Raw genomic sequence first — 22,069 nt, 5'->3', positions numbered from 1 at the left:
TTGAAGACATTTTCTTAAGAAAATGAAGAGTGAGTAGACTGAGAATAAGCGTCAGGCCTCCCCATCTGCAATAAAATAATTTATTTAAATCATTACAGAAAGGGAGTTATCTCATTGCTTATTATGCTTCTATTACTAAGAAAGCCAAAATAAAAATATATGTAAAAGAAAATATGAACACAATTTCCTTTGGTGTATGTTCTGCACTTAATTGCTTAGAAATGTTTTTTGTCTGAAAGGATGATCATACTAAATTGGCTGATTCCAAGCTGCAGGTTCTGTGAAAGGACAGATTCTGCAGAGTAGTTTGGTAAGCTGCTCTCCCACACCTTTCCTCATCACTGAGACTCACATAGCACATCAGATGTCTTCTGAAACTTTTAAAGTAAATATTTAACTTTAATTTAACCTGGCAGTTCCCTATCATATTTTAGCACAGAATAATTTTCGAAGTACATCTGTGACCAGCAGTGAAACAGCACCTAAGAAACATCAGGTAAGAAATGGTGTCTTTAATTTAAAACTTAACATAACCAAGCAAAGAAAATAATCAGGAGACAATATAGTAACAACTGGCATATTTTATTATATTTTCCCAATATGTTGATTGGGAACATTGCTGCTAAAATGCACGTTACAATTCAAATGATACTACAAACAATCAGAATGCATACTGAGTATTTTCAGATTTCAGCTTCCATATCTTGATCACTAAATGGAAAGATTCTTCAGAAGAACAGTCCCTTACCCTACATATAGAAGGAAAAGAACAATTAAAGATGCCATGATGATATCTATCAAAATAACTGGAAAACATTTTAAAACTCAATTTAGTGTACGTTATTGACATGTGAAAAACACAGATGAATGTGTACTGAACATTTCTATAAGGGGGACCTTCTATCTAAGAGAATGATAAAACTCATGTTGAATATCTGAACTGAACTAGGTTACTATTAAGAAACATTTTATGACGTCCAATTTTAATAATGTCATTATAACTAAGGGAAGGAGGTTACACATTTGAATAACTGGCTTCTTTCTTATCTCCAACATTTAAAAGGGCATTCTGTAACTACTTGACATAACTTTTCAGGTATGTGATTCCTTTGTTTCATTTCAGAGATTTTATTTCTACCTAGCCAGCTAAAGTTCTGCTACAAAATGATAGATTAAGTATAGTATTTGTTTTCAGTCATGGAACACATCTGAGAACATTACATTTCACTGCCTCTACCACATACCATAAAACATAGATTTTCGTATTATAAAAATGACCTGAGTATTTGTTTTAGTTAGGAGGGAAAGTGGTGATTATAATGGTAAAAAGTAAAATATTCTTTTAAAACATAAAATTATTCTTGAGAAAAAGTAGAGTGGAATGAGATAGGCAGTGGGGAATGAAACAGGATGCTAGCAATGAAGATTTAAGGGTAAATAAAAATACTAGATGGTTTTAAGGTTTATGACAAGATGCTTCATCCTTTCAAAGCCTCACAATTCCAACCTACTTTCTAATAACCTTCAAGAATAAGATCTACCTAGGACAGTGATGGCAAACCTATGACACACGTGTCAGAGGTGACACCCGAACTCATTTTATTGGTTCATTTTTCTTTGTTAAATGGCATTTAAATATATAAAATAAATATCAAAAATATAAGTCTTTGTTTTACTATGGTTGCAAATATCAAAAAATTTCTATATGTGACACGGCACCAGAGTTAAGTTAGGGTTTTTCAAACTGCTGACACGCCGAGCTCAAAAGGTTCGCCATCACTGACCTAGGACCTTATTTAGAACTGTGTCCAAAATGTATATGCTTCCTTAAAATCGCAACTATTTCCCCAACTACAGAAAGAACTATGACACCTTTGAGAGTTATGTCCTAAGACGAACGAGCCCTGAAGTCTGACAATCACATGATATACTTGATATCATTTTTGCCATAAAGTGTGTAATAAAGCAAAACCTTCATGAGATAATTATATTTGAAAACTATATAGCTACTCTGAAACATGAATGCAGGTTTTTAAAAGATTATTCACTAAATACCTCAATCCAACAGAGTTCTTAGAGTTCCAAATTTCTTCCTCAGCAATATTACAAATTCAAATAATGTCATTTATATAGACTGTTTACAGGGTTCCTGTTTAATATATTAATCTAGGAATACTTTGGGAATATAAAAGATCAAAATTATATCACCTCTCATTTCCCTTAAGAAGAAAAACTGACAATGGCTCTAAATATTTTGCCTACTTGAAGACCATGTCTGGAGGAACACTTGTTAAGCATAAAATTACTGTCCTGACCGGTTTGGCTCAGTGGGTAGAGCATCGGCCTGCAAACCCAAGGGTCCCAGGTTTGATTCCGGTCAAGGGCATGTACCTTGGTTGCGGGTGCATCCCCAGTGGGGAGTGTGCAGGGGGCAACTGATCAATGTTTCTCTCTCATCGATCTTTCTAACTCTCTGTCCCTCTCCCTTCCTCTCTGTAAAAAAATCAATAAAATATATTTTATAAAAAAAAAAGAATAAAATTACTAAAGGGCAAGTTGGAGAATAGGGTATTATAGGAGTTGAATAGTATTCTTAAAATTCCAGTTTCTATTCTTTTGCATCTGCCAAGGAGATAAGATACCCAAAGCTAAAGACTACGTTTTATGTAAGCTATTTTGATGTTTGCTATTTTCTTAGTAATCCTTAGGAACCAAACTTAAAAACCATGTTTATATAAGGAAGCTCACCATTCAAGAGTCTTATATATCACTAAATTTGACTACAATTTTTATTTTAGGAAAGGGAAGATGGGGGAGAGCCAGAGCATGATAAAACAAGCACTTTACAAATGAGCATAATAGCACTACTAATCTAAGTACCAAACATTAATGAAACCCAAATCATAATGCTGAAAACTAAAAAATTAGACAAAAATTAAATGGAGGATTTTTTTAAATCTTTTATAGAACAGAAACCTTAGCTCATGTCTTCTGGTTGTCATCATCTTCCACTGAGCTGCACCTAAAACACAAAGAACAAGTAACAAGCAACTTTGTTTTTTAAGTAGTATGTAACAGATTCGAAGGCATAAGATGAACTGTTTCTAGTAGAAGTTAACTTATTAAATAATTATATAAAATGAAGCCATGAAAATCACCAGAAGCATCAAAATGTTAACTATTTTGAGTGAAAATAACTACAAAAGACTTGAATATGCAGCATATTATTACCAAAATAAAATAAGTAATGGTGGGAAATCTCTACCCATTCCATTAGGTAGAAAGCTGCACCTGTGATGCCTCATTTACAAGGCTCACTCTACCTGAAGATGAGAACCACCTTGTATTTAGTTTAGTTAGTCTAAACCGTGAAGAGATGGGGTGTAGATTCAAAGTTGGCTTATTATATCATCTATCGCTTTCCTGGCTGTAGTTCATGTCTTTAAGTGGAGCAAAACCCACCAGAAGAATGCTGCTATTCTGATTTTCCATTCTTGAATGCACCAAAATGTGCATGCTTGTTGTAATTAGTGCCTGGGTGAATAAAAAAATCCCATTTACAATTTAAAAATATTATTTAAGCCCATAAAATCTGATTATTTTCCATATTCCTCCGGGAGACAAGAATTAATCTTACCACCCAAAGGAAAAAGATTACATAAATTTCTGAAAATTCTCTTCCACCATGCTAAAAATATAAATTCCTTTGTGTTGCAAAACCAAGCTGATTTACATGATTTTTGTTTTAAACTGTTGCTAAATGTTTATCTACACATGCTGTCAGAAATAACCTTGTTAAGAAGGTGAAGCTGGTGTCTCAGCAAATCAGACCCCTTGGAGAAGGCGTTGAATGGCCTGTGCCCCGTTTTCCTTTTTTCTCTTTCCGCACCATCAAAAGGAAAAGTGAGAAAATAGCAGAAACATTAGTTAAATCCTGATTTTATACCCCCTAACCTACAGGAATTATCTCACTACACTGAAAGCTGATAATATTTGTAGAAGTTTTTGATGAAATAATTAGGATCCTAATTAGTAATAAAATAATAAACTTTGGCTAGGCTTACATCTTTAGCAAATAATTCTATTAAAGACTTTAAGGAAGAAACAAAGGTTGCTTTTAACTATTTATGGTTTACCTGACTTACCAGCACTGAAGACAAAAATTTTTAAAAATGGCTACAAATGCCTTGTTCACAAAAGACTTTATTATCTAGTGATGCATACTGAGAACATACAGAAATCTGCATGGCCACTTCACATGCAGTAGAACAATCTTCACTTTACAATAAGTGAGTGTCAACTGTTTTATGCAATAGACAACACTTTAAAGTCACATTCTTAAAGAAAAGCTTCATTTACAAAAGAAATAAAGGTAAAGAAGCAATTACCGCTTTTAAAAAGCAGCTGCTTTGTTCAAGAGTGGAAGGTTTATGCCTGTATTGAAAGACAACATGATCACAAATAATGAAAACAATGAACAAATTACTGATTTATTCCCTTCCTTAGTCCTGTTAATCCCTAACTCCAGGGAACAATCCCCACCTGGGGAAACAACCTTTCTCAGGGAGGTGGTCCTGGTTAGAACACATAACACCAAGAAGGGGAGCAAACATATTAATAACAGTATGCCAGGTCTCTTGAAACATATGCTATGCAGATGTTTCTTCCCTGCAGCGACTGTGTCAAGCAACAAGGATGGACCAGCTTCTGGCATTGTTCCAATAAAATAACATCTTAAAACACCAGTGACGTTGATGGTTTAGCTTACCTTCAGTGTACTGAATGTTGTACACAACCTGCTTTAAAAGAGGAGACCATCCCTGCAGGCAGGCTCAAGAAGGAACAGACCCCTTTCGGCAATGACTACACCAAGGGCATGCTGCTGTGGCCTGCACACACATACCTAGGAAAATGTGAATATAAACAGCATTTATGCTGGCCATTTTACCTGAAGACCAAAATGAAGCCAAGTCTGCTAAAAATAAATCAACCACCCAGCATTACTACTTATTTTATAACAAGATGCTTTTGTCTTTTATGTGAACTGCAACCATATACATTAGCACTATAATTTTGTGCAGTCTTGGCAGTTAAAACAGTTCTACAGTGAAATTTCACATAAGACACAAAACAGATTAACTAACATTTCTAAAAGAAACATCACCCTTGGTGTTAATTCAAATATATCATGCTTCCTCAAATTTGATGGAGAAATATTTATAAGTTTATATACATTAATAAACTGCTGTGAAATTTCTTCAGTCTGTACTTAATTACTCAAACCATTGGAACTTCTTCATCTTATTTAAATTTTTTCCTGGATAAAGACATGCTGTAGGGCCTGGTTGATGCTAATCCGTTTAGCTGGGTCCAACATTAGTATCTGGTCCAACAAGTCCTTTAGCTGGTGTACTTTTTTACGCTGGTCTTCAGGAAGTCGCTGGCACCCAATCAAGTCAGCCAAAAGGTCCTTAGTTGGATTAATGGTGCTCATGACTGTAACTTTCTCCTAAAAATAATTTTTAAAATGCGTATCTCTAAATAAAGTTACTAAAAACATATAATACATCAGACTTTTGTCTACCAAAATATTAATTTATAAGAATAACCATCTACTCATTTAGAACTTTTACGTGACTTCCTATATCCTGTCTTTTCAAGAAGCAATAAGAAAGCCTAAATGAAAAGGGTTAACCAGAAGTTAGCTATGAGTTTTGTTTGTTTTAAATCATACTGTAATATAATTTTATAAAAATAACAAACTTGCCCTAACCGGTTTGGCTCAATGGATAGAGCGTCGGCCTGCAGACTCAAGGGTCCCAGGTTCTATTCCGGTCAAGGGCATGTACCTTGGCTGCGGGCACATCCCCAGTTAGGGGGTGTACAGGAGGCAGCTGATCAATGTCTCTCTCTCATTGATGTTTCTGTCTATCCCTCTCCCTTCCTCTCTGTAAAAAATCAATAAAATATATTCAAAATAATAATAAACTCTAAAACTTAAGTACTTAAAATTTGAGAATTCAAAAATATTGTTAAGTAATTAAAAATAGCATAGTAAGTACTTGCTGTTAGAGAACTGTACTTTTCCCACCCTGAAGTGGAAACAGATAGACCTGTAAACGAGTTGATACCATGAAGTGGTAAGTGCTCTGACAAAGTTAGGGACATCCTATATAATAAAAGGTTAATATGCTAAGTGTCCAGCCATTCGTTCAACCAAAGCATAATATGCTAATGATATGCTAAGGCCACTCAACCGCTTGCTCTGACATGCACTGACCACCAGGGGCAGACAGTCAACCAGTCACTATGACAGTGATGGCGAACCTATGACACTCATTTTTTTGGTTGATTTTTCTTTGTTAAATGGCATTTAAATATATAAAATAAATATCAAAAATATAAGTCTTTGTTTTACTATGGTTGCAAATATCAAAAAATTTCTATATGTTACATGGCACTAGAGTTAAGTTAGGGCTTTTCAAAATGCGGACACGCTGAGCTCAAGAGGTTCACCATCACTGCACTATTACGTGCACTGACCACCAGGAGGAAGACGCTCTGACCAGTAGTTGCTGCTGGGGTCTGGCCAATCAGGACTGTGCGAGATGGGCCGGACATGCCCTGAAGCCCCCTCCACCGCCACCCAGGGGACTCTCCCCAGCTGATAAACCTCCCATATTCCTCCCTGGCCCCAATCATGCACCGGTGGGGTCCCTCAGCCTGGCCTGCACACTCTTGCAATCCAGGACCCCTCGGGGGATGTTGGAGAGCCAGTTTTGGCCTGATCCCACAGGCCAGACCGAAGGACCCCACCAGTACACAAATTCGTGCATCGGGCCTCTAGTATAATATAACAGAGTCAAAATAAAGAAGTCCTTACTTCAACCTGGAGGTTTTGGAAAGGCTCACACAGAATGTATATTTCATATGAGGCTTGAAATAGAATAAATTGAATACATATTCTTTTTAGGGGATGAGGAAATACAGTAAACCAATAAGATGAGGATGGTCTGTGAACAGAGGTCTTAAAGGTCATGCCCTTTAGCTAAGTGCCAAGTATGGAATGGTAGGGTTTACAGAGTTCAGTGAAAAGAGGGCATACTGTTCATATCATAGAAGACTTAGTTTGTCATTCTGAGAAATTTAAATATATTATCGTCTAGGTAACAGAAAGCCAATGAAGGGTTTTTAACACACTGTATGCAGGAAACGTATTTATACGTTTTACGTTGACTGGAGGTAGTAGAGCGCGGGACACGTATTAATACTTTTTTTATAGACTAGCGGTAGAATGCGGGTAACATATAAATACGTAAACTAAAGTTATCTTAATTTTACTGAACGTTGCCATTTGCACAATAAATTAGCAAAAACGGCCCACGCCACCTGTTAGCGCGATAAAAACTATCCGCAAACAATGTGTTAAGCAAGGAGAGTAACATGATCAGATTTGTTTTCAAAAAAGATCACTATGACAGCAATATGGAAGGTAGGTAGATGGTGGGCCAGGCCAAGAGTGATCCAAAAGAAGAGATGAGAAGGTCCTAAATATGACCTATAATAAAAATAAACTCATACTATACAAACATTTTTAAATTTTTTCATCTTTTTACAACTTGATGCATTTTATTCAGGAATCAGCCTACACCAAAAAGAAATTATTTTAATGTTTCAAAATATTCATAGCTCCTAGTATGACCCAGGTCTTTTGTTAACAGTAAGATATTCATTTAATCTTGCACACTTAAAAGAGACTTACCCTCTCTGTTACTTTATCAACTTCTATGTACATGAAATTGAGGTTTTGATCAAAATGCTGGTCTTTGAATACACCTTTCCGAATCATCTGGAAATAAAACAAAATAAAAAACTTAATTTTTGAACTTATGCAACAGTCTGGCTTACTAACAATTTAATACATAACAAGTCACAGATATTTAGCCTCTCTGGGTTTACTTTCTCTTTTGAAAATGATCTCATATTTCTTGCTCTCAAGAGTTTAACTCTTTTATTTCATTTTTTAAAATTTTTTTTTGTCTGATTTCAGAGAGGAAGGGAGAGCGAAAGAGAAATAGAAACATCAATGATGAGAGAGAATCGTCAATCGGCTGCTTCCTGCACACCCTCTACTGGGGATCAAGCGCACAACCGCAACCCCAGGCATGTGCCCTTGATCGGAATCAAACCCGGGACCCTTCAGTCCGCAGGCCGACACTCTATCCACTGAACCAAACCAGCTAGGGCACGAGTTTAACTAAAAAGCAAATAAGTCCTAGTCGGTTGGTTCAGTGGACTGAATGGTCCTGAGTTTAATTCTGGTCAAGGGCACATGCTCGAGTTGAGGGCTCAATCCCCAGTAGTGGGTAAGTAGGAGGCAGCAGATCAATGATTCTCTTTTGTCATTGATGTTTTTCTCTCTCTCCCTCTCCCTCCCTCTCTGAAATCAATAAATATATATTAAAAAAATAAAAAGCAAATATAATTGTCATGCCTAAAACAACTTAATCATATGAAATTATTATATTTCCCCCAGGCAGTGACTTAAACCAATTATGATATGAAGTTGTGCTTTCACTATTCCAAATTGAGGATTAAGCAAAGACTTAAAATCATTTGTTCTTAGGAAAACGATTACACAATTTGAGCCTTTTCTATTGGCAGTTAAGTAACCTAATGACATTTTAGAAATTATGCTCAAATAGCTCTAAAATGAAACAGATTAGAACTCAGTAAAATAAATACCAACAGCTAATTTCTGTGTTGTTTATTCTAAATAAATCCAACATAACATAAATTGAAATCACAAAAGTCTAAGATATGGCTCTCAGACATTTAAAAAATCTCTAAAGTTCTTGCTTTGTGTTAATCAAACAGAAATTGATATGATAGCTGAAGCACTACGAATAAGTTTTATGTCAGAAAGATGTCATTTCAAGTGAATTTTCTTGATACCATCATTTCCCAACTAACTTCCAATCTTTAATAAACTCATGGCCATCAAGTTCCTCTTTCAATGTTTACCCTTTACTCCCCTGATGACTGAGTCCTTCCTTACATCTAACTAATCTGACCTGCATCTTTTTTTCATTTCAGCTCTCAAGCATGTTCATGCTGTTACCAATAAGGGTGTGTTCCCAAGAACACTGTTGTTTCTGGAAGAACAGACACATGAAATATATATAAATATGGTGCTTAACAAATTTATGTTCATCAATTTTCTCTTCCTCAATTACAATTCTACCTTAAACTATAGGTCCCTACCATCTGCTTAATTCAAGAGGGTAGAGAAAAACATAAGACAGATTTTAGAGGGGAAAGGGAAACAGTTCTATTCTCTTTTGATAGTTCCTGGCTCATTAGAACCACTAATGAGAAGGAACTAAACGAATCAGAGTAGCCACATACCTGCCTCTCTCAAATCATTTTATAGCCATTAGTGATGAGTTAAGGGTCAGCAATCGGCCAGTCTATGGGAAACTACTGCTGAGATCTTCAATAAATACAAGTTCAGGTTAATGTCCTACCTTATTTGGCATCTTTCCTTTGAGATCCATGGCGAGCTTCAACATGTGGTTGTTGGTTTTGCCAGGAAATAAAATTTTTCCAGTATAGAGTTCATATAAGGTACAACCTACAGACCACATATCTATGCCATAGTCATAGCTTTTACCTATAACTGAAAACAAAATAGAAGTTAAATATAGGATTAAAAAAATCAACTACTATTTATTTCCATTAATGGGATATTAATTTTAGCTTGAACTATATAAACACAATCTTAATGCCACTATGGCATTAGTTTCATGTTCTTTCCCATTAGTTCTTAATAGAACCACAAACTTAAAACCTAAAAAAATGAGGGCATGGGGAAGGAATTAAAGGGGCAGAGAAAAATGTGTATTTATTCTTTTATCATTTCACCTTTGGTGGAGGTGCTAATCAGCCTCTACCAAGGAGAAAAAACAAAGGTCCCACACAATTCATATATTTGATAATCAGACCTTGAGTACTCAAGAGCAGTCTTCTAAAGTCGAGGATTTTCCACAACTGTTTTTGCTACTCTTTCCAGACAAGACCAAGACTCCTGTCCCAACTACCATCATTCCACCTGAGGAGGATGAACTTGTTACGGTTCCCTTCCTCATGAATGACCTCGTGCAGCTGCTAAAGTGCGATGAAAACAGTACTTAGACATTAAATATGCTGTTTCCACCACATATGATGGCCCAGGTCAAAAACCATTTGAAGAAACTTACTGATTTCAGGAGCACGATAAAATCTACTGACAAGATAAGGAGTTATGTCATTATCCGCAACATGTGAAGCCGACCCAAAATCACAGAGCTTTAAAATAGTTTTTGATTCATTAACCTGAAAAACATTTTATCATGGAAGTTTAATTCATGCCAGGAATAATTAAGACAAGTAATCAGATAAAAATAATTGGCTTTGAGAAGTTATTTCCAATATTGAGAACAAAGTCACTCTTTTAAAAATTCCTTTTTAAATTATTTTAAACCTCAATTTCCTAATTATGAAAAATTAAGGGCTACCAAATATTTGATTATCATTAGTAAAAGAACTTTTCTCAGTGAAGAAATTTGAAATAATACCAAGTAAAGTTAATTTTAACCAACACTATTTAGAAAAGGATGGGGTAGTAAGAGAAAAATCTAAGTGACGCAAAGCATCTTCTAAAAGTCCCCAGAACACCTGCATAAAGTCAAGTTACTATATAAAGGAACACGAAGACATTCATTAATAAGGGCTCAGACTTAGATCAACTTTCATTTGATTTAACTTTCAGTTGCCAAAAAATTATGATGGCAACAAAAGCAAAATGCTTCAGATTAAATTTGGACAAAAACAATAAAAATATTCATGGGAAGCTGCTAAGACCATCCCAAATTTAACAATCACTTCAAGTCTAAAAATTATTAAATCCCTTAAATATAAAGAAAGTTATTAGTCAAGAAAATGTTAAATATACTTGGCAAAACTGATAAACATGAACTCTATATTAGTCATTTGTTTCTTTTGTCCTTTAAATACTTCAACATACACAGTAACAGTGACATCTGCTGAGAAAGGCTGGAGCTGCTCCCATGACTGCTGCCACTCATGAGTCAGAAGCATGTTCAGGATTAACAAGTGAAGATAATTCATATTCCAGAGTCCCTTCCCCCCTTCAAAAGAGACACACACAAATTCCGAGTTGGGACTTGAACTTGGCCTACTGTTCCCACCCAAAAGAAACATAAAGCTTTAAATAAATAACTCTAGTACTCTCTACTGGGATGTTGTAAAGCTTGATCAATGTAACAGACTGGTCCTTTAAGATGATATCCATGGAATTAAACTAATGATAGAGCTGTCACATCCATATCTCTTCATCTGGGGGATCAGGAAAACAGGTATCTTCAAAAGGAAAAGTACTTTTAAAGCTTTTTAAAGTATAAACTGCATTTAGCTACTTAAGAATGCAATTGCAATACTCAGAAATAAAACCAGGACCATTTTAAAATGAGAAATCTACCAATGGAACTCTTGATCTAGGTAAAATGCCTTATATAGTAGCAGGCTATCCACACTTATGTGCCCTTTAGTTTGGCTACACAACTACTACCCCCTCATGAGGAATATGGTACTTCTATCACACTAGTGGTTTAAAGATTTGGATTTTCATTAAACAGCTCCATGTGGTCTCTGATAATCTATTTTTTCCTTCTTCAGGAAGAAGGGAAAATATATTCCATTTCAGAATCCATGTGAAATCTAGTTTAGCATTAACTCAAAGAAAAATTAAGTTTTAAAAGCAAGAGCTTCTAACATACTAGCACATATGTTATTCTTTAACCTCCATGGTGGTTACACAAATGTTCACAGTCTATCTTTAAACTGTTTATATTTTATACATTCTTTCATATGGATGGTATATTTCACAATTTAAAAATGAGAAAGGAAAAAAACGGAGGTAAAAATCAACTATGAAGTTGACTAGGCAAGTCTACATATAGTTCATTCATAATATACCTACCATTTCACTGTAATAACTCAGCTTCTCTAACCAAGTTATATTATATATATATGTAATACATTATAAACTCAGACTAAACATATCAAAATGGAATGCCTCATTATTAATGTGATAGTGTGAAAGGAAATACTCTAATCGGATCATAATTTTTCTAAAGTGTGGAACATGTGATTAGAAGATAAACTTGGAATTACCCACATTTTGCACATGCCTCAACTCTGAAAACCTTAGAACAGGGTGAAGAAATGGGGTCAGGGAGGGAATACCTCATGTTCACATATTATTGTGGAAAGAGGTTGTGTGTGCATTAATCACTCCACAATGATGATATATATTTCTAAATTTCAAAAATATAAAATTATATTGTAAATTCGCATGCTACCACATCAGAAGTCTTAAGCTAAAAGAGGTCAAGACAGCTCTGACTCAGTCGCAGGTTCAATTCCATCAAAGGCAAACACCTGAGTTGTGAGTTTGCTCCCCACCCCCCGTCTCCCGCCTCCCATGCAACATGCGGGAGGCAAACCAGTCTATGTGTCTGTCTCAATTGATGTTTCTCTCTCTCTCCTTCCTTCTCTCCCTTCTTCCACTCTCTCTGAAAAGCAATGGGAAAAGTATCCTCAGGTGAGGATTAAAAAAAAAAAAAAGATGTAAAGACAGTTTTAGGAGAGTGAGTTTACTGTGTTTGGGCTCCCAGAAGGCACTGCTTCTAAAACAATCCTATATAATAAAAACCTAATATGCTAAGTGTCTGGTCGTCTGTTCAACCAATCAAAGCATAATATGCTAATGATATGCAAAGGCCACGTAACCACTCACTATGATGTGCAATGACCACCAGGGAGCAGTTAGTTACCTGGTCAACCAGTCGCTATGATGTGCACTGACCACCAGGGGGCCGAAGCTCCGACAGGTAGGTTAGTTTGCTGCAGGGGTCCAGCCAATCAGGACTGAGCGAGATAGGCCGGACACAGCCTGGAGCCTTCCCATGGTCCCTCCCCAGCCCCAATTGTGCACCAGTGGGTTCCCTTGGCCTGGCCTACGCCCCCTCGCAATCCAGGACCCCTCAGGAGATGTCGGAGAGCTGGTTTTGGCCCAATCCTGCAGGCCAGGCCAAGGGACCCCACTGATGCACGAATTTGTGCACTGGGTCTCTAGTAAAGAATAATGGAGCCCTAGCCAGTTTGGCTCAGTGGATAGAGCGTCAGCCTGCAGACTGAAGGGTTCCAGGTTCAATTCCAGTTAAGGGCATGTACCTTGGTTGCGGGCACATCCCCAGTGGGGAGTGTGCAAGAGGCAGCTGGTCGATGTTTCTCTCTCATTGATGTCTCTAACTCTATCCCTCTCCCTTCCTGTCTGTAAAAAATCAATAAAATATATTTTTAAAAAAAGAATAAAGGAAAAAAGAATTACCCCTGGACACCATTAAACTCAACTTCTTATATCTCCTTAAGGCAATTCTCTTAAATGTCCCAAACTCCATCAGTCTATAAAATTCCCTTAAATGTTAACTCCATTAGCCTACAAAATTAAAGAACACAGAAGTGTAAACACACCTTATTTCAAAACAGCAAAACATGCAGCACTTTTTATTCACTACCAGAGGAGGCCCATCATTACTATATTAAAGCATTCTTGGGATTTGTATGTACTCTAAATCCACAATAAAAAGGAAAAATTTGAGACAGTGGCCTATCTCTTCTTTCTTCTTTCTTTATACTTTAAAATTTCATGGCTCAATTTCCAAATAAGTAAAAATTGGTAAAGTAATTTATAATGTGTAATAAATATATACTTTAAGATGTTATTTTTAAAATAATACAGTGGTAATCTCACATTACTGAAAAGAAAATACATGGATGTACAATGCAGCCTTAACTGTTTCACTTACCAGGATATTGTCTGGCTTGATATCAGCATGTAGAATATTGCATCTTTTAAGGAGTTTCAATGCCAAGAACAACTGCTGACTATAGGATCTTACAGCTTTAATATGAAGACCAACATCCTTACCATATTTTTTTAACACCTCTCGTAAATTCATGCTTATAGGAGAGAAAAAAAAACTAAGGGTTAAAATGCAAAATGGACATTTAAAAAACACAAAAACATTTAAGCATAAAGTAAAATCAAGCCCAAAATACAAATTACAATTAAATATTCTGTTCAAGAATACCTCCTCATATATTTGATAAATTTTTCTACACTGAAATGAAAGCATATGAAATTGTGTGTACATAACATAATTTTCCAATAAAACTCAACTTTTAAAATAAATAGAAGGAAAGATATGCAATGGTAAAATCTGTATTGATTTTGGAACAGATTTATATTTGAAAGACTAACAATGAAGCTATACTTTAGAAGATCAAAATTGTATTTCTTCCACGATTCCCATTTCTTATCATTCTGGCTTAATTCTTCCTTGAAATATTTAATTTTCAGAGAATTTCTCTTGTTGAGCTGAAGGCTAAAAGCAAGTAGTAAACTGGCACATAGTATGCAGTCAATTAATGTTATTACATTAATGACTATCAAGAAACCAGCTCTTAATACAAGGTTAAAAAACAAAAACAAGAACTAAATTAAGTCTATAATAATAAAAGCATAATATGCAAATCGACCAAATGGCTGAACAGCGGAACAACCATCTGGATGACCACGCTGACACCCACAGGCGCTAGGCCAGCCAAAGCAGGTGCAATGCGATTGGTCAGGGGCCTACCCATTGCCCCATGATCGCCCTGCAGAGGGAGGCCCAGGCCACTAGCTGGTGGGACGATCAATTAGGGGGTTCCATGATTCCCCGCAAAGGGAGGCTCAGGCTACCTGGCAGCCGTGCTGCAGTGAGTGGGCGGGGCCTCCCTCTATCGGGGAGATCCATTGCAGAGCCCAGGCTAGTTAGGCAGGGCCTACCTCTTTGGGGCGATCAATTGCGAAGCACCACGACCTGGCAGGCGGCACTGCAGTGGGTAGCCTGGGCCTCCCTCTGTGGGGGCAATCCATTGGGAGCCTCGGCTGGGTGGGCAGGGCCTATCTCTTTGGGGCGATACACTGTGGAGCCCCGGCCAGGTGGGCGGGACCTACCTCTTTGGGGTGATTGATCACGGAGACCGGCAGAGGGAGGCCCAGGCTACCTAGCCAGCGGCGCTGTAGCGGGTGGGCGGGGCCTCCTTCTGTGGGGCAATCAATCACGGGGCTCCCAGACTGTGAGAGGGCGCAGGCCAGGCTGAGGAACGCCCATCCCCCCCAACATGCACGAATTTTGTGCGCTGGGCCTCTAGTAAATAATTAAGTAAATAAAAATCAAACACCCAGAAAATCTGTCATTTCAATTGTTTATCTTAAGTGAGGTTGGTAGAGGTGAAGAAGCTAAATTTTCAGTTTATGTATAGGTTCTGACACTGTACCTGAGAGGCTCAAATACGAGACAGAGATGCTGTTTGTGATAAAAGTGTCTGAAGAGCCGCAAACAATGAAATTTGTCATCAGGATCAGCATCATTAAGTTTTTTCAAGAATTCTAGTTCTTTTAAACCAGTTTTCTGCCTGAAATAAAAAAGAAAATTAGGTCAAAATTAAATACAGCCAGAATTTATAAAAACTTAATATATATTTGCTAGTTCTGGTCTGATATAGCATAGTTGATGTTAATTAGTTCGTGTTTTTTTTTAAGTAGTAATAACTCTGTTGAGGAATGACAAGTCTCTGTATCACATAGACAATACTTTATACTTAATCAAATATGATTCTCTGAAGTTAATTTCCAAAATAACCAATCAACAAAACAGAAACACTGAGGAATAAACTACCTTGTTTAAAGGGAAATCAATCATTTTATTCTCATTTTATTGAATAAATAAAATTTATTTTATTGCACATTTTATTCTCAAGTCTTGAGGGGCATCCCAGTCTATCTGTCATCCATCTATCATCTATCTATCTATCTATCTATCTATCTCAGTGGTTCTCAACCTTCTGGCCTTTTAAATAGAGTTCCTCATGTTGTGACCCCCCAACCATAAAATTATTTTCATTGCTACTTTATAACTACAATGCTGCTACTGTTATGAATCATAATGTAAATATGCAGGATAGTCTTAGGTGACCCCTATAAAGGGTCGTTTCACCACCAAAGGGGTCGCGACCCACAGGCTGAGAACCGCTGATCGATCTATTTTATCTATCTATCTATCTATCTAAGGCTAAGCGATCCTCTGACCAATAGCTATGACGCACAATGACCACCAGGTGGCAGAAGCTCCGACCAGTAGCAATGACGCGCACTGACCACCAGGGGACAGACAACACAGAGGCTGCAGAGCTGCAGTTGACTTGGCAGTGGCGATTCTCGGATGACGCACCCCGGAACCAGAGAGGAGGGAGCCCAATTCAGAGATGCATCACCCGAGAAATGCTCTCTCACAACCCAGGACCCCTTGGGAGATGTCGAAGATCCGGTTTCGGCCTGATCCCCACAGGCCAGGCCAAGGGACCCCACCTGCTAGAGGAACCCCTCTCACTCCGCAGACGCCCTTTGAGCCATGGCACTGCCCCAGGTGCGACCAGCTGGTGAGTGACCACAGGAGGTTGGCTCCCGGGCGTGTCTGGCCCGTCTTGCCCAGTCCTGCCCCACTGGCCACCTTCTAATTAATTTCCTTTCAATGTGCACGATTCTGTGCACCAGGGCACTTGTGTTTAATAAAAGTGGAACCACACTGTATACAGTTTCGGTTCCTTAAGGGTCTAAGTAGGAAATGTCTCACCAAATATTAGTATTTGGTTATCCTCTAAAATTCTTGTTATATTTTGTCAATAAGGTACATTTTTTAAAAGTTAGTGTCTATAAAACAGGGGTTGGGGATAACCATCAAAACAAAACAACAAAAAACTTTCTAAGCATGGGGCAGCTTAAGGCTTTAGTATAAATCTACAACATTTCTTTCCAGTGGTTCAAAACCAATACTAAGTTGAGTTTAACACCAGCTCAGTGTGTGGTATAAATTATGCATTAAAACATGTATGTGACAATTAAGTAACCCTAGTCTATTAAAGGAAAAAGGCAACAGAAAGAAGATACAAATAATTCGCTAAACTATCTGATAAACTGGCTTTCCCCTTTTTGTAGGCCACTTTATGCTAATCAGTGACAGCTAATTAATATAATCCTTTTATTCCTCACCTCTGGTCTTGAGTTTAAGATATTCACAGCAAAAGATGGCCATAAGACAAACAGTAGAAAGAAGTAGTCTAAGTTAACATTAGTGCACAGAAGGTTCTGAAATTCACTGAAATGAATTAAATACAAATCAGCCTATAGTTCTAGTACTTCACATATAACACATAGCTATAAATATCCAGTCAAAAAGGAATACTAGTCATTTTATAATTACAGGACTTATTTTACAGAATGTTATTTTTTTTAAATGGCATTTAGAAATATTTTCATTTGAACAAAACATGTGTTAAAGGTTTCATCACAATGACTTACATGAGTTCATTGTTTCTGATAATCTTTACAGCCACTTCTTGGTTGGCTCTTGCATTATCTCTGGCTCGTACGACATTACTGAATACACCTTGACCAGTGTAGCCATACACATTATAGCGCTTATCTAACACTTCACCTATGTTCACACCTAAAAGAGTAAATTAAAAAATTAGAATTTTGAGTAAATTATCAAAACTATGATACACAGAATAAATTAAAAAGTAGGAAACACAGTGCAATCACTCAAAATGCATGTCAAATCCTACTTCGTGCTTGATTTCCCAGACATCATAGAGAATCAAGCCCATGCCTCCACTGTCACTCTCTTCCATGTGGTTAATACTGCATGCCCACTTCTAATGATTACAAGGAGAGTTTTTGCTGTCTTATCAAATGCTAATGATTTTAACATTGAATATGGGAGAAATGTGCTGGTTGAAGTGTTTCCAACTGCAGTCCTGTATGACTAGTACCCCAAGTTCCTTTTATGTTGTTTCTCTTGGTTTCAGATCAAGATGAGCAAGTGATGTACTAACCTCTTCCTTCTGGAGGATTATCTCATGGCTGAAAATAACTGAATAAAATTAGGTTGCAAATCAAGTCTTCACTTTAATTTGCAATGCTTCTGGGGCTGCCTACATAAATTCAGCAGCTGCTAGATGAGCCAAACTTTTTAGGTGATGGCACTATAAAGAAGCTTTTACAAAATGTTACAATGAACGCTAGAATTAATAAGAATTGTGAAGGAAGGGTAAAAACTATCTAGAGACTGTTAGGAAGGGCACGGTCACAAGAGGGGCTGGCCCAGCTTCCAAAGGCAGCAGGCCAAGAGTGAGGAGAGATTTCTCGGCTGCAGAGTGGGGTTTTCCCTGTGAAGATCAAGGCCTGGATCTTGATCCAGAGTCCAGAGCATCAGAGCCAAGAAAAGTGGCCCATGTAACATCCAGTTGTGAAAAGGTGGTGGGGTTTCTGGCCCCTGGGGAGACTGGAGCCAGTCAGAGATAAAGCCACCATTTTGGTTTTTTTTTTTAAAAAAAAACACAGAGCAGCCTGGTCCGCATGGCTCAGTGGTTGAGTGTCACCTATGAACCAGGAGGTCACAGTTTGATTCCAGGTCAGGGCACATGCCCAGGTTGCTGGCTCAATCCCCAGTGTGGAGTGTGCAGGAGGGAGCCGATCAATGATTCTCTCTCATCATTAATGTTTCTGTCTCTCTCCCTCTCCCTTTGTTTCAGAACTTAATAGCAAAATATATATATAAAAAAAATAGTAATAAAATTAAATAAAAAACCCAGAGCACAGGGTTTTCCTTTGCAGCCATTCACCTGGGGCTTTGGTGGAAAGAAGGCAGTGTGGACTGGAATTACCTGAGGAGTGGCTAGGGTCGGAAGCATTGAAGAGAGACATGGAAAACTGGTGGCAGAGAGACCTCAGTCAGTCATCCCATGGCCATATAGAAGGGGGACATTGTTCCTGATAGTCGCAGACCCCTCCCAACAGCTATAGCTGGAGGGGAGGGGAAATGCAAATATCCTGCCCTAAGGGATACCACTGACCCCACACTCAGGAATCCCACTTGTCACACCCTACATCTTGACCCCTGCAGAGGCTACAATAGCAGAGGCCAAGCCTAAGGGTCTGAACAATCTCAGAAGCATCACTGACTGGCTTGGGGGTGGAGCCATCTACCCCACTGTCCTAGGAACCTAACTACTGCTTCCTCCTCACAGAGAGCGGACAGAAACTCCTGGATGCCCAGTGATCCCCTTGGACTGCATATGAGATCTCTGCCCAACCAAGGGAAGGGAAAATTACTGGGGCACTCTCAGAGGAATAGCTATAGAATGGAGAAAGACACCCACCATTTTTCCTGAAATCTAAACATCCCTACTCACGGGAGACCCAAGGTCACATACGACCAATTCCACCAAAAGTCCTTTCCGAAACAGCCTTTTCAGTGATTAAGAGACAGCTGGCCAACAGGTGAAAGCGGGTGGAGGTGGAGACCAAGGAACAAGTTTGCTGACCTGAACCTGGGCCCTGTGGTGCTAACAAACTGGCCCTAGAATGCAGCTTGGTCCCTTCTGCCCATAGCCAAGTCCTGTGAAGACAGACACAAACTGTGGATCACTTGAAACTTCGAACAGACTGCACAGAGCCAAACATGGACAGCTTCTGACCATGGCTAGCACCCAAGTACCTCCCAGGAGGGCCAGAAACAGCAGACAAAAGAGTCATCAGTCAACAGAAGACCAGAATACAGAGGCACTAACTTTGCTGAGATAAATATCACTTATTTTCTTCTTTTTTGCATTACCTTCTTTTTATTTATTGCTGTATTATTTTTGTCTCTCCTTTTTGTTGTATCTCTTATTTTTCTCTTCCCTTTTCTTACTCTATTTTTCTCCTTTCTACTAGTACTTCTTTTTTCCTTTTTGTAATTTTTCTTCCTCTTTCCCTTTATACCATTTTCCTTCTCCTATCCTTTATTCTTACTTTCTTTCTGGGTTTTCCTTCTGCACTTTCAAGTTCTTTGCTCTCCCCCTTGCCCGCTTCCCTTCTCATATCTTTTTTTCTTTTATTATTCTTGCTCGCTCTTCTCTTTCCTAATTCTTTTTTCTTTTGTGGTATCTTTTGTTGCTCTTGTAGGAGTCATTTTGTTTGTTTGTTTTTGTTTTGTTTTGTTCTGTCAGCACCTGCACAACAGCTTGCATGATGTAGTCAGGATGAGTCTCATAGTCAACCAGCCTGAGAGGAGATCCCAACAATGAATGGGACAACAAACAATACCCAATTACAGTGGCAGATTCCAAATAAGCCACACAAGGGACATGCCTAGAGCATCCAACTCAGGAGGTAAGAAAATCTGCACTGTTGGGTACCACAGAACACTTACTATATAAGACCACCCAAAGAAGATTGGGAGGCATAGCAGTTTGATCTAATAACACAGAAACAAATACAAAGGGAAATAAAAAATGGAGAGATAAAGAGACAACCTCCAAATAAAAGAAAAGAAGGACGCTCTAGAAGAATAATATCTGATATCAAAAATACATGAGAAGGAATTAAAGGCAGAAGTTCCAATCAGTGATTTGGAAGATAAGGTAGAAAAAAACACCCAATTAGAGTGGGAAAAAAAATTAAAAAGCAGGAACTTTGGGACACCATGAAACATAATAACATTCACATCATAGGGGTAACAGAAGAAGATAGTGAGCAAAGAATCAAGAACCTGTTATAAGAAAAACTGACATAAAACTTCCCTAACCTGGTGAAAAAAAAACATCATACTAGTTCAGAAAGCACAGAATTCCAATCAAGATGGACCCAAAGAGACCCACTGCAAGACACATCATAATTAAAATGACAAATGTTAAAGACAAAGAAAGAATCTTAAAGGCAGGAAGAGACAGAAAGTTACCTACAAAGGAATACCCTTCAGAATGTCAGCTGATTTCTCAACAGAAACACTTCACGCCAGAAGGAATTGGCATGGAACATTCAAAGTAATGAAAAGCAAGGCCTGAACCCCAACTCTACTCTATCCAGCAAGGCTATCATCTTAAATTAAAGGTAAAATAAAAGGCAGGGGTCCTCAAACTATGGCCCGCGGGCCACATGCAAATACAAATATTGTATTTGTTCCCGTTTTGTTTTTTTACTTCAAAATAAGATATGTGCAGTGTGCATAGGAATTTGTTCAGTTTTTCTTTAAACTACAGTCTGACGGACAGTGAACTGGCCCTCTGTTTATAAAGTTTGAAGACCCCTGATAAAAGGCTTCCAGGACAAAAAAAAAGACTAAAGGAGTACATTACCAACAAACCAGCACTGTAAGAAATGTTAAAGGGAGTACTTTAAGAAGAAGGAATTGAGAGAGGGTAACATGGGTATAAAGAAAAAAATGTCAATAAAAAGGTACCTATCTATAATAATAAAAGCATAATATGCTAATTAGACCAAACATCCTTCCAGACGATGCCAAGGCTGCGAGGGAATACCGGGTTCTGGGTGCCTGCTGGTGACCAGAGGGAAGCCCTGGTCCTAGATGCCAGAGGGAAGCTGGTGCCAGCAAGGCGATAACAAGAGATAAGGAAGGCCACTTCATAATACTAAAGGGAGCAATTCAACAAGACAATATAACTCTGGTAAACATATGTACACCCAATACAGGAGCACACAAATATATAAAAAATTTCAGGAGGATATCAAGGGAGAGATCAATAGCAATACAGTCATAGTAGGGCAATTTAATACCCCACTAACATCACTGGATAGATCTTCTAGATAAAATATCAACAAGGAAACATCAGCCTTAAATGACACACTAGATCAGAGATGGATTTCACTGATTTTTATAGAATATTTCATCCAAAAGCAGAATACACATGCTTCTCAAGTGCACATGGGTCATTCTCAAAGATACACATGTTAGGATACAAAGCAAGTCTCTACAAGTTCAAGAAGAATGAAATCATATCAAGCATATTCTCAATCACAATGGCATGAAATTAGATAAACTAGAGTAAAAATACT

The 22,069-nt window shown here is 37.8% G+C and overlaps 1 protein-coding gene and 1 long non-coding RNA gene across 2 annotated transcripts in view; both read right to left on the bottom strand.

Moving 5' to 3' along the window:
* Positions 1–563: 563 nt before the first annotated feature.
* On the bottom strand, positions 564–3,785 carry LOC107183515. Its single transcript, XR_001514304.1, has 3 exons — positions 3,463–3,785; positions 2,977–3,022; positions 564–749 (listed from the first exon to the last, which is right to left on the bottom strand). It is a non-coding gene; the product is annotated as an uncharacterized LOC107183515 (long non-coding RNA).
* A 400-nt stretch (positions 3,786–4,185) lies between these two features.
* The window catches only part of PRPF4B (pre-mRNA processing factor 4B), a 55,504-nt gene continuing 37,620 nt past the window's right edge, over positions 4,186–22,069 (bottom strand). Inside the window, 8 exon segments of the mRNA XM_006766427.2 lie at positions 4,186–4,434; positions 4,769–5,509; positions 7,763–7,849; positions 9,528–9,679; positions 10,260–10,374; positions 13,932–14,085; positions 15,451–15,588; positions 17,531–17,678. Coding sequence (XP_006766490.2) covers positions 5,306–5,509; positions 7,763–7,849; positions 9,528–9,679; positions 10,260–10,374; positions 13,932–14,085; positions 15,451–15,588; positions 17,531–17,678 — 998 coding nt within the window. The 3' untranslated portion in view covers positions 4,186–4,434; positions 4,769–5,305.

This window comes from Myotis davidii, unplaced genomic scaffold, assembly GCF_000327345.1.
Source record: "Myotis davidii unplaced genomic scaffold, ASM32734v1 scaffold540, whole genome shotgun sequence".
Classification (NCBI taxonomy): Eukaryota; Metazoa; Chordata; class Mammalia; order Chiroptera; family Vespertilionidae; genus Myotis; species Myotis davidii.
The sequence above is the reverse complement of the archived record's forward strand: the minus strand, read 5'-3'. Positions and strand labels throughout refer to the sequence as shown.